General features: G+C 35.7%; 1 protein-coding gene across 1 annotated transcript in view; it reads left to right on the top strand.

Moving 5' to 3' along the window:
* CDH18 (cadherin 18) overlaps positions 1–1,034 on the top strand; it is a 191,956-nt gene extending 190,922 nt beyond the window's left edge. Inside the window, 1 exon segment of the mRNA XM_072851356.1 lies at positions 532–1,034. Coding sequence (XP_072707457.1) covers positions 532–1,034 — 503 coding nt within the window.
* The last annotated feature ends 11,268 nt before the right edge of the window (positions 1,035–12,302 follow it).

Raw genomic sequence — 12,302 nt, 5'->3', positions numbered from 1 at the left:
TCTCATTTAACTGGAAGTATGTTATCCTCTTTTACCTCCTCTATGAGATCCCCGATAATCTAACTAGTGGATTTCATTATTGGCTTAAGAAACCTCAGCAATCCCCACAAAGAAAATATACAGTAGAAGAGTGCTCTTTACTGGCCCTTTGGAAGATGAGGCTGTATCGGAAGTTTGTAGTTTCAGTACAGCATTATTAATTTTCCCCTTAATTGTGTGGTCTCAGCCTGTTGCACTTTGGCATGTTGCTATGCAAAACACAGCTGTATGGATTTCATGGGTGCTTTCCAGGCATACACTAATCTATCTTCAGGTAACATGTTACACAACAAAGTATAAGTAAGCTCTTTTCCAGATTGGACAAGTTTGGCGACCCTTTATTACAGATGCATGCCTGACATAATGATCCCGAATACCAATATTAGCCTGAAAGTATTACACCTCTGTATTCATGACTTAGTATCTGCTATTTCTGTAGCATATATGTAGTTACTTCAGATGTAAACTTTAAACCTAATCTAATATCTGCAGTTTTCTCTTTAGCAATTGTGGTCCTTTTCATCACCCTAAGACGTAGCAAGAAGGAGCCCTTGATCATTTCAGAAGAAGACGTCCGGGAAAATGTTGTGACATATGATGACGAGGGTGGTGGAGAAGAAGACACGGAAGCATTTGACATTACAGCACTGCGGAATCCATCAGCTGCTGAGGAGCTAAAATACCGGAGGGATATTCGTCCTGAAGTGAAGCCTGTGCCCAGGCATCATCCCTCCTCCAGCCTTGACAGTATAGATGTTCAGGAGTTCATTAAACAAAGACTGGCAGAGGCTGATCTGGACCCCAGCGTGCCCCCGTATGACTCCCTACAGACGTATGCCTATGAGGGTCATAGATCAGAAGCTGGATCTATCAGCTCTCTGGATTCAGCCACAACACACTCTGACCAGGATTATAATTACCTTGGAGACTGGGGACCTGAGTTCAAGAAGCTAGCTGAACTCTATGGGGAAATAGAATCAGAAAGAACAACTTAGTTGTAATTCCCAGAACAGAGAAGTTCCTAAACGACTGGAGATATAATAACAGTGACGGTAACAAAAAATGAATACAGTACTTGGAACTGAGCAAGTTGTATGCAGTTACTGTAGAACAAGTGCCCTTTTCATATTTGAAACTGGGTTCTCCAATTGGAAGAAAGTCAAATTTTGAAAAATACAGAAAAAAGAATCTGTTGTCCCTTGTGTATATTTTTTAATTGCTCAATGAAGTCCGTGGTACCGTATCTGTAACAAAACCTAAAGTAAAGCCAAGCAATGACATTTTTATTGCAATATGCTTAACACCTCCAAGCTACAGTAAGTTTACAGTCATGCCTGTTTAGGAAGATAGCTAACGGAGGAACAAAACTCTTGCAGGTGGTTGTGATGTTGCATTTCTAGCTGTGCTCTAGGCATTGTGATCTCAATGTGAGGTAGCCAATGGAGTTTACTATCAGTGTGAGAAGTGCTAACAGTCTGTTTCCTTTACAGAAGGGATAAGACGCACCTGTCCTCTTAAATAAATGGTCCTTTGATGATTTAATCTTATTGAATTAGCAGGTTGCATTGAGATGATGTCATTTCATTATGTCCTTCATAATCTTTCCATCCATAACCAGCTAACAGAGGGAGGGCATCATTAGCTGTTAGCCCAAACATGGCTCTAGCCCATAACCCCAGACCTGCTCTGTTATTGTGTGCTAGAGGAACTGTTGTTTCCAGTATTGTGCTTTTTCTTTTTGTCTTTTCATGGGAACATCATTCATTTAAATGGAATGGGTCCAAAGTACTCTATATGCAGCAAAGCAGATGAAGCATAGGTTCTTTCAATAAAAACAACAATGGCAGCACCATTAAACTAAGCAGTTGTTTGGTTCACTGTGCTTCACTTATGTCAATAGATGAAGCTTTTCAAATCTTTTGCTGGTCTGAGTCCAGGAGCTACAACAGTCAGTTTACAACACAGAGTTCTTAATCATAATGTCTCTCTATTTCCATGTGTGATTAAAAGCAAAATAGAGCTGCTGGTAAGACACAGGAATAGAGAAAAATGAAACAAAGAGAGTAAGATGATGATGCTTTTTTCTTTTTAGTTCCATCTACTGATATTTAATTTCTCTTAGAGTAATTTCCATCTAAGCAGAGCAAGCTTTTCTCTCCCTGTGTCAAGCATTGTGGGAACAGGAACATTTTAAGTCAATGGAGGAAGAAAAAAATTAAAATGTACCATTATTGTGGTTCCTATGGATTAAATAAATTGATTCCTTATGTTAGTAACTTTTTAGCATTGCAGAACTGCTTGACAGTTCTGCTTAACATTGCAGGCTGCTTAACACTTAATCCATCAGATTCTTATATTTTCTTTTGTTTTGTTTGAAACTTTAACCTTTTGTATATCTTTCTTGTGATAATACTATGAGAGGACCAGGAGTTCATAATATCTCATGAAAGATTATGACCTATAAGGCTCACCATCTATTACAGTCTTCTGCTTCTAAGAAAATTGTAGCTCCACTTAGGGAAGTGGACTTCTTGCAATATGCATTTGGTAGGGAAACTGTCCAGAGCAGAAGCTGTATACTGTTTTTTTTTTACTCTCTGGGCTGGTGAGGAGAGTGATACAGATCTGTACACTCCACTAGATTCCTCCCTATGCATTTTAGGTGCCACTTACTTTCAGCTTAGTAGAGAAGGGAGTACCTTTTGCTCCTCCAAGCAAGGTATTTATTGTCGACCTACTGTGGGCCACACAGGTGAACTAGATTATTAAGCCTTCTGCTCTTTACTGTATGATTGGGTAGGTCCTAGACATGACTGAAACTTCTGATCAGTTCTACTTTGAGTTTGTTTTTTTTTTTTAATGAACTCCTTCCTGAGATGTTGTTGACTGCTTTTGGTTTAAACTGTCATCTGGAAAAATTAGCAAGTAGCTTTGTAAGAAACTTTTCAAACTCTAAAAAGTATTAGTTGCACCGTAGTTCCAGAATTGGTTTTTACTACACTGTTTTGTTTGCAACTTGAAAATCGTAATGTTTCCCTTTCTATCAACATCTGAACCCACAAGACAATTTAGAGGGGAAAAAACCCTGAACCCTAAAATGTTCTGCTGATGATTTGAAAGTAGTTTAATAATATGTGTTCAGATATTTTTAATTTTTTTTCTTACATTTTACCAAATGCATAATATTCTAGAAGTGAATTTAAGGAAACGTCATTGTAGAGTAAAGTTAAACAGCTGCTTTAATGCAGTAAGAGTTATACTCAAGTTGAGAATGGTTTATGTATTGTCTTTTTAGGGATTTTTCTAGTTAGGATATGTTTCAGTTTTGTCCCAAATGAAACAACTAGTAGTGCAGGATTTTATGAGGATAAATTTTCTTTTGATTTAGGCTGCACTTGCTTTATGCCAACATCTAAATTTTTACAATGTATGAGTAGAGTGCTAAGAAGAAAATCTTTCAGCATCAGTAGTACCATGGCCCATAATACTTTGTACTGCATCTGTGTGAAAACTGCATTCATTGTTGTACAGTTTTGGGAGCCAGGTATTACTTGTCTTTATGTCTGTTCCCTCTGGCCCTACACCGAAGCAGGGAAATTCAATGGTATTTTGTGCTTTAAGCAGTGTTCCTGCCATTGTTTTGTTTTTATTTGCATCATAGAACATTCAGGCTTAAAGCCAACAGAAGTGCAGTGACACAAGCAAATAATCACTCCTTATGCTCATGTTCAAATTAAGTTAATGAGAGAAGGAGGTCATATCTCAGAGAAATAAGAATGCCCTTTTCACCATTCCTGGTGCTCTCTTGGCTGCTGTACAGCACATGCATCATACCCACAGCCCCAGGAATTCTGAATCCTTTAAAACTCTGCAGTGTTATTGAGACGCTGCTTCAGTCATGCTGCAATGTGTCCTGTTTGGTATGTCCTATCCACAGTGATCGCCAAATGTGCTTTTCTATCATGATACATCTGCATGCTTGTTATGCTTACTGTTTTTTACTTAAATACACATCACAGTGCCATGTTGTTTGCATGACAAATAACAGAATATTAAATCTTCAGGGCCACAGAAAAAAGCCTCACGGTGCAGAAAGAACAGGTTTACAGATTTCTTTTCCTGATCCCACAAATTTTTCCTTTGGTCCTTTGTGTCCTAGAAAAGAATTTAAACTATATTTGAGAATTTCTATGTTAACATTGATTAAACTGGAAGAAAATTAACACTGTATGCCATGGAGGGCACAATAATTTTGTAGCATTGCTGATTTAAATGAAGTATACATTCAGTGAAAGTATCGTGGGAAACTCTTTCCTAGTTTATGGTTAAGTCTGATTGTATAGATTTTGCTTAAAGCTTTCATGGATCTTTTGTGTACTCATATTCTCAAATACTTTCCTATTAGCCTAAATAGTAATCCTGTTGCCGCTTAACAACTAAACCCTGAAAACTGCCAGTTTTACTTAAACTGGAAGATACTGGGTAAAGTTGAATGGCACATACAAAGTGATGCTTAAGGGCTTTCCAATTTATAATTGTATTTCTGCAACAGCTGTTTGACTAATAGTACATTTACACCAAATTAATCAGTCACATTCCTTCAAACAAACCCTCTTTCTTGTAAAGGTGAGGGCACTCAGTATGCTGTAATCTTGGCACGTCATCTGAGAAAATGGTCTATATATGTATTTTAAAATGTGAAAATACATTGTCAACCAGTCAAAAATGTAATTTAATACACTTTAAAGACAAGGAAGAGCTTGAATTCAACTGGCATTAGATTAAGATTCATACATTGAAAACAAATTAGTTTATCAGTATCATTTATTACATACACATAGAAGACTAAAAGTTGAAAGTAATTTCACTCTGTTATGCACTTTATTTTTTGCATTCTTCTTATAAAACCAAAATAATTGTAAACATTTTTGGTTTTGAATTCTAATTGATCCAGTTGTTTAAGTTGTGAAGACTACAAGAAAATGTCTATGTGAAAATATTCTCACTGGTATTTAAAAGGAACTACAAAATTTCTGTGGTCTAAAGCTTTGTAAAATCATCCTTGAAGAAAATCTAAATATTGGACCAGTCTGGAGTTAATCAAACTCATAGACTCACACAAAGGGTAACAAAGGAGATGTTCTAAATGCAGAGAAGAATATGAAATTATGCTGCTTAGGGTTACTTTGTGGATTATAAAGTGCTAAGACCTTGTACCTGCAGTACATATAAGTGGCACAGTGCATTTTAAGGAACATTATGAGCACGTTGCAAGTATTGGGCCATCCTTATTTTTCCAAAGTCCCCAAAAATATATATATTTTTTTTAACAAGAGAGTAATGTAAAGTATACCTCCTTATGCAAGTGTTACTGATAGAAATTGTTACATTCTCTTTTAATAAACAAAAGGGACAAAATCTTTTATTCGTATTTTTCAAATAAAATATACTCTTTGCTATGGTGATGGGTTATTGTATTCCTCATCACAACAAGAATGGGTTAATTTCTATTCCCTCCTGTATTTTATACTCATCAAAGAAATATAACTATCTAAAGGCACTCTGTCTTTAAGAATCAGTTGTATTAATCAGATACAGCAGTATTAATGAGGTCAATGTCAGAAACGGTGTGGTAACTTTAACTAGATTTTAATGCTTGGTATAGTCACTCAGTTGTGTCGCTATTTCAAAGCCTGTCTTACATGGTTATTGCTACAGATGGGTAGGGTGAGAGAGAGAGACACCAAGAGATACTTTGCAACAGACTGCAGTATAACTGCTAAATGGTTCATTACTTTTACTTGTGGCAACTATTGCACTCCAACCATCACTGTCCTGAAACTGAAATATGGTGTTATAGGATGAATATGTTATCCACATGACTGAGTTAGGGAATTGCACATCTATGAATCCAGATTGGTGGTAACAGCCGGGGTTATTATCCTAAGTTAACAGAGAACAGAAGAGAAAAAAGAGGCAAGGACATTCACAATGATCAAGCTCGGGCACGTGCAGTGCAAGTGTACAGGAATCACTCATTCTTTCTCAAAGGAAGTAACAGGCTTTACCAAAAAATTACATCTTAGATAATATTGGTACCATGGCTCACAAGGAACTTGTTGCATGCAAGACCTTCTTTCCCAGACTGACATAAAATTCAAAAATAAAACTAAGGTTGACAGGAAATGAAAATACAATTTTGTTATAGTGCCCTACTTGCTCTACTTTATTGCCCATAGGCCAATTTAGATTTTGTACCACCATGCTATGCAATTCCCACGTGTGCCTCAGCACAGCCCCAGAAAAAAATATATTATGGTAAGACACTATTTACAAGAAGAATATTGTCAACCTGAATCTGAATGCAAGTTCAGGGGAGGAATGAGTGGTTTTGTGATTTTTGTTTTGGTCCTCATTTGAGGTGTTTGGAACTTTCTAAAGAATGTTTATAAAGATTTTTAGATCATCTTTCATACGTAAGATTCATTGAACTTTTTTTTTTTCTCTAGCAAAGCTTATTATCCTCTTATATTATTGTCAAAATAAATTTTAGGTTGCTTGAAGTCCATACTACTCCTTCCATATGTGGTAAATACATTGTTTATATTTGGGTACAGAGAGTCTTCAAAAGCTAGAAAGCTTTCCTTGTGAGTTTAGTAGCCTTTTTCTGTGGGCTTCATGATTCTGTGTAGCATTTTTGTGTTGTGTAACTCCTTACAAATCTATCAACACCCCTCAACCTTTAATTAATCAAGAAAGTCCTGAAGGTCCAACAAACTCTTTCCACACTAGCTGCCTTTAAATTTGGTTTGTTCTGGAAGTACATGTGATAGAGCATATTATAGCTAGTGGGCAGTCAGTACCTGCAGAAACATCCTCATCCAGCAAAGCAATCTTCAAAGGGAAAAAGGACATTGGGATTAGGACTCTTAGAGGATCATAGGGCACACAGAGCTTGAAAGGTGTTAGATTCCTAGCCAAGCCTAAACAAAATCAGGGTCCCTGGGACCTTCATAGTGGACCTTGTCATCATGCATTCATTGTTAGAGTCCCAATAGCTGGTAAGCTCAATGGAAAGCCTAATAAAGGTATACGTAAATAGGTAAACTGTTCAAAGATCTGAACTGCCACATTTTCTGTTAAGAGTCCTGGATAGGAATGGATCAGTCAATGCATTTGCCAGGCTTTTGGTGTGAAATATTTCTGAGGCATGCTGCAGTTCTAACACACATCTTTACCTGTCACATTAACTATTTTGAAACAAATTAGGTTGCTCTTGACTTTATTATGAACATTGCACATTGTTTACTTAAAATCTGAATTAATATCCGTGTTCCATGTTTAAAAGTAATTCTTTCCCGTATCTTCTGGAATTGGTTTGAGGACAAAGCACCTACAAGTAAAATTCAGCTGTGTTTTGAAGTCACAAGCACAATATATCTAACAACCAATTTTCATGATAGGATTTGGGTTGGGCAAAAATCAACTACTGGTTGTGTACAAAAAGTAAAATTCACTCTTACTAAGCAAACTATTTTTTGTGTAGGCCTATTGATTTAAAACTATGCTTGAAGTGTAAAGGTATATGAAAATATACACATCCTGATTATGTCATGAACACCACATTTGGATCGCTCAAAAAGAAGTAAAAATCAGCTCACAATCTGTACTATTTGCAGGCTCTTTGAACTTACTCTTTTTGATCAAACTTGTATTTTCCAGTTAATTTCAATGCTTTGTGCTACATAAATTTTCAACTAGGAAATGGTAATGTGGAGGAGAATGAATCAGAGATTAAAATTTTTTAACCTCTGCTGCTATAACTATTAAAAAAGACTAAAATTGAAAACGTCTTTCTTTATGAAACAGATTGGATGATCAGCTCTGAAAAGCAAGTCACTTCCATATGATGTTGGTAATAATAAAAATAATAATAATGTTCTTGTTCTTTCTTACTTGTTTTTATCATAAAACATCAAATCAGAAATTGTGGTGCCATTTCTTCTATTATATGTCTCTAAAATGTTTCAAGCCTGACATATAAAGGGAACATCTCTGTGAACAAGGTGTCTGTTAGTTCTGTTTCGTCTATCCCAAGACTGAGATTTTTTTAAAATAGTTTCATACAAAGAATTTTTTTTAATGTAGGATGCCAAAGTATGCTTTAAGTGTTAACTAATTGAGTTATATAACTGCAAGTATAGCATCCAGTTTTCTGAGACAGAGAAGGAAATGAAAGGCAAAGTAAACCCTCAAATCTTGTACATGGAACAGAAGCTCAGACTCTTTAAGCAGATCTGAAACCACCACCTCATAAGCATATTCTATCCTATGTAGTGTTATTTAAAAATGAAAACAAAAAAACCCTCTAGCGCTCACTTCATGTTGCGTCCTTATTTTCCAAAAGAGCATTTCATGTATCTTTATCATCCTTTTTCAATAATATTTGACTCTTTCAGTAAGACTCACTAAAATGTTTTTGACAAATTTTCTCCTTCTAATTTCCTCAGAACATTAAGAAGTCACTTCTGTTGAATTTGATAGAAAGTCTATCAGAAGGACTGTTCCTTGACCAAGTCCAGGATAGAACTTCTCATCAAAATCTGCAAGGACTAATCCATAACTGACTAGTCAAAGCACTTTATTATGGATGTAGAAGACTGGCTTCAGAGCAGGATGTTGGATGGGGATCTCCCAGTTCAACTGTTCCTTTCATAATCCCACATTACAAATTTCAATGAATTTTTACTGATTGCTTAATGAGTATTTTTGGGTAAAACAGCATTATTATTTTCTGTCAAGCTCTGTGGGGCTGAGTGATCCTGAAAACATGAGTTATTTATTGTTCACTTTATATCCTCCTTTATTGTTTAATGTTGTTTTCTTTCTTTTCTACCCCCACCGGCCTCCTTTTTGTGCTGGATGCTTGAAGCACTGTAGTACGATAATTTATCTTAAGAATGTCAGGGAAATCTAGGAATAAAACTTCATCTCTCTGAAAAAATTGAAATATTTGTCACTGGTATCTGATGCCAAATGTACTAATCTTAATTTTTTACTCTGGGCAAACATTTTAATGGGACTTTATCGCAGCTGAATTCCTTACCTTTTTCCATGCATAATAATATGAAATTCAAATCAGCTTCTATGATAACTTAAACAATCTTGGTGTTATTAAGCATTTGTATTGGCCAAGACCCTAGTGTCCTCGGTGACATAGAAAATGATATTATTTGGCTAAGGAATTTCTGGCTTAAAAGGCAAGATTTCTGAATCCAATGTTACAAAGCAAAGACTTGTAAGGGAGGGAAGGGGATTGTAGGAAGCGTGAAGAGCAATAGAAGGGTAGTAGAATAGATAGCAAACATCACCGGGCAGATACAATTACTGGTGAAATGATCAGAGATAAGTCATACAAACAATAAAATACATAGTGATACAGGACAGATTTTTCACTAATGTATTATGATTATTATTGTAAAGCCTTATGATTTAATACTGCAATATTTTATGACTATTCCCATTACAGGTGATAAAAACATAAGTTATATGTGATGTATAATGGGGATAGACAATGAAATTCAGAAAAAAATTACAGTGTAAAAAGGAATACATTTAAAATTTATTTATTTATTTATTTGTCTTTGTGTTTCTTTACACTATTCAGCTAATGTTAATTTCTATTGCTGATATTGTAAATACCCCACATGGCTAAGTCAGTCACGTACATGCAGATTCCCACTGGTATGCTTAGGTTTTTGACATGCTGATTTTACAAAAGGATTTTGAAAATACTTAGTTTGTTCTGCAGGAAGTTTTGGACTGTACTTTTTAAATGAAAAACTACTACAATTTCCTCACTGCTGCAGCAGAATTTTAATTTTTCTGATAAAAATTACACATTGCAAGAACAGTGACAATAGCTGCACAGAGGACTGCAGGTGAAAATGGTCATGTGTCTGCTTACAGAAATCTATTACTTTTTGCCTGATTTGTGTCCACACAAAACCTTGGTAGAGCTCACAAGACATTGGAGAGAGCATCTGTCATGATGTACAGATCAAAACCTCTGACTCTTTTCCAGCTCTTTCACGTCTAACCAAATTTCAGCTTAGGTGAGTTTAATATGATTTCATTGCTCAGACTTTGTTTAGCTTGTGTGAAAAAAAGAGTCAAAAGAATATACGTGTCATATAAAACATGGAATATAAATGCACTATTTGTGCACCTTATGCTATATTCAGCTTACTTTATAAGCTTTATAAGGAGGGAGTGAAAAGGGGCAAACTCTTTGGCTAGCTTGAACCTTCAACTTCTACACTGGATTCTCAACTGTCATGTCAATGAAATGATAATTTTAATGTGTACATACAAAGATGCAGTGTGTTAATTGAAAAGTAAGTGACTTTGGACAGCAGTTTAGACTTGAACTCAGACTGTCTCTTGACAAGTTATATGTTAGAAGGAAAGAACATCTTGTGAGAAAATGGGTCAGATGATAGAAACATCCTAATTTAAGTATGTGGAAGGGGTACTTGGTGTCTTATAGAGTTTTACATGATTCTGACAGCCAAGAACATGCTGTTATGATTTGTTCCTGTGGAAAATAAAACTTTTGCCTTCTGAAAGTGAAAAGCTTTTCCTTCTTTGCAAGATGTTTTATGTCAGACACTATCACAGCTTGAAAGGATTCATCCTGAATGCGAGAGGTTGTGATGGTCAGTCTGACTCTTTGCATCTTGTGCTGTTCACTGTTGATGGTGCAGTCTGTATGGTCCTTGGTATTGCTAAGAAGGATCCCATTCTTGACAGACTTTTTAATAAAATATGATGGTAAAATTATTTGGTTAAAAAAATTAATGTGAAACATTGAGCATTTCAGTTCAAGGTCACTAGTTCATATTTGAAATAGCAATGAGAAATGCAAACATGATTAACACCAAATGACTGCTGCTTTACATGAAATTTGTTTGTAATCTCACTTCAGTGTTAGTACAGAAAACCTGCATGCTGCAGTGCCAAAGAGAGATAGTCACTCAGTCTGATCACCATATTCCTGTCTGCTCCTAATTATATTCTGAGTTTCTTGTTTGAACTTGAGGATCTGACAAGTGTTCCTGTAAACAGACGTATCCAATTTTCAAATAATAGTACTGTGGCTGTATTCAGCACAGTGTTCCTTCTCCAGCTTCTATCCTTGCTACATCACTGGTGGTGTTTCCAGATTGGAGTGGGACACCATCATGCCTCGGCAGCTGTCAAAAATCTGAATAAATCTTCTACAGAACTCATCAAAGTAAAGTTGTTCTGTCTGGGTATAGAATGTATCTCTATTTTTATCTGTTTTGATTTATGTAAAATACAGCTTAAATTCTCACCTCCTCTCATCATGCAATTAAAGTTTAGAAATATTGCTTCCACTTTTCTAAAGTGGAACCTGAGACAAGACATTTCACAATTAAAAATCAAAGAAAATGGCAAAATAATATAAAGATATGGTGATGATAATTTCAGCCATTTAAGGGATAAGGAGCAAATGGTAGAAATGCAGAGGACCATTCAGTGGTCTCTGAACAGCCACTGGTAGTACAGAATGATTATAGATCTGTTGTAGAAAAAACTGTGAACAAATCATACTACTGGACCCTCAGCATACAGGACTTTTATGTACTCCAAAGGCCAGAAATGAGAATGGCTTTATTAAATGGGAAATTCACAGAAAATTATTTATTTATACTGCAGTATCACCTAAAGAATTTCTGAATGATCAGGACCTGAATTTCTTGGTGCTGAATAACCACCAGCTGAGATTTGCATCTACATGAGGCTGAGAAAAACTGTCATCCAGCTAATGACAGAAATAGTATGAATAGAAATAAAGAATAATAGAGGATGTTTTATAATTGAAGTCCAAGAGACAGCCTAACCAAGGGGAAGAAAAGATTGAATCATTTCTGAGAGAAATAGGATAAATAACTTGATGCTTTATTTGGTGGTTTGATGGGTGATTTGATGATGCTTGATGGGTGATTTAATATTTTTAGATATTACAATGGAAAATTTATGAGTGAGAAAAAATCCTTGATAGTTTTTTTTGAAACATGATGAGGGATAACTTCACAATAACACACAGGAAAGAGGAAAAACCATATGGGATCCAGTAATAATGGACATGAAATTGCAGTTCACTTGGTGATAAGAAAGTACTTTGTATGTATCATGATGCAGAATCAAGGCCAAATATTTTGCCAGTAAGAAGACTG

This window comes from Ciconia boyciana, chromosome 2 (genome assembly GCF_034638445.1).
Source record: "Ciconia boyciana chromosome 2, ASM3463844v1, whole genome shotgun sequence".
Classification (NCBI taxonomy): Eukaryota; Metazoa; Chordata; class Aves; order Ciconiiformes; family Ciconiidae; genus Ciconia; species Ciconia boyciana.
This window is presented reverse-complemented; position numbering and strand designations above follow the sequence as displayed.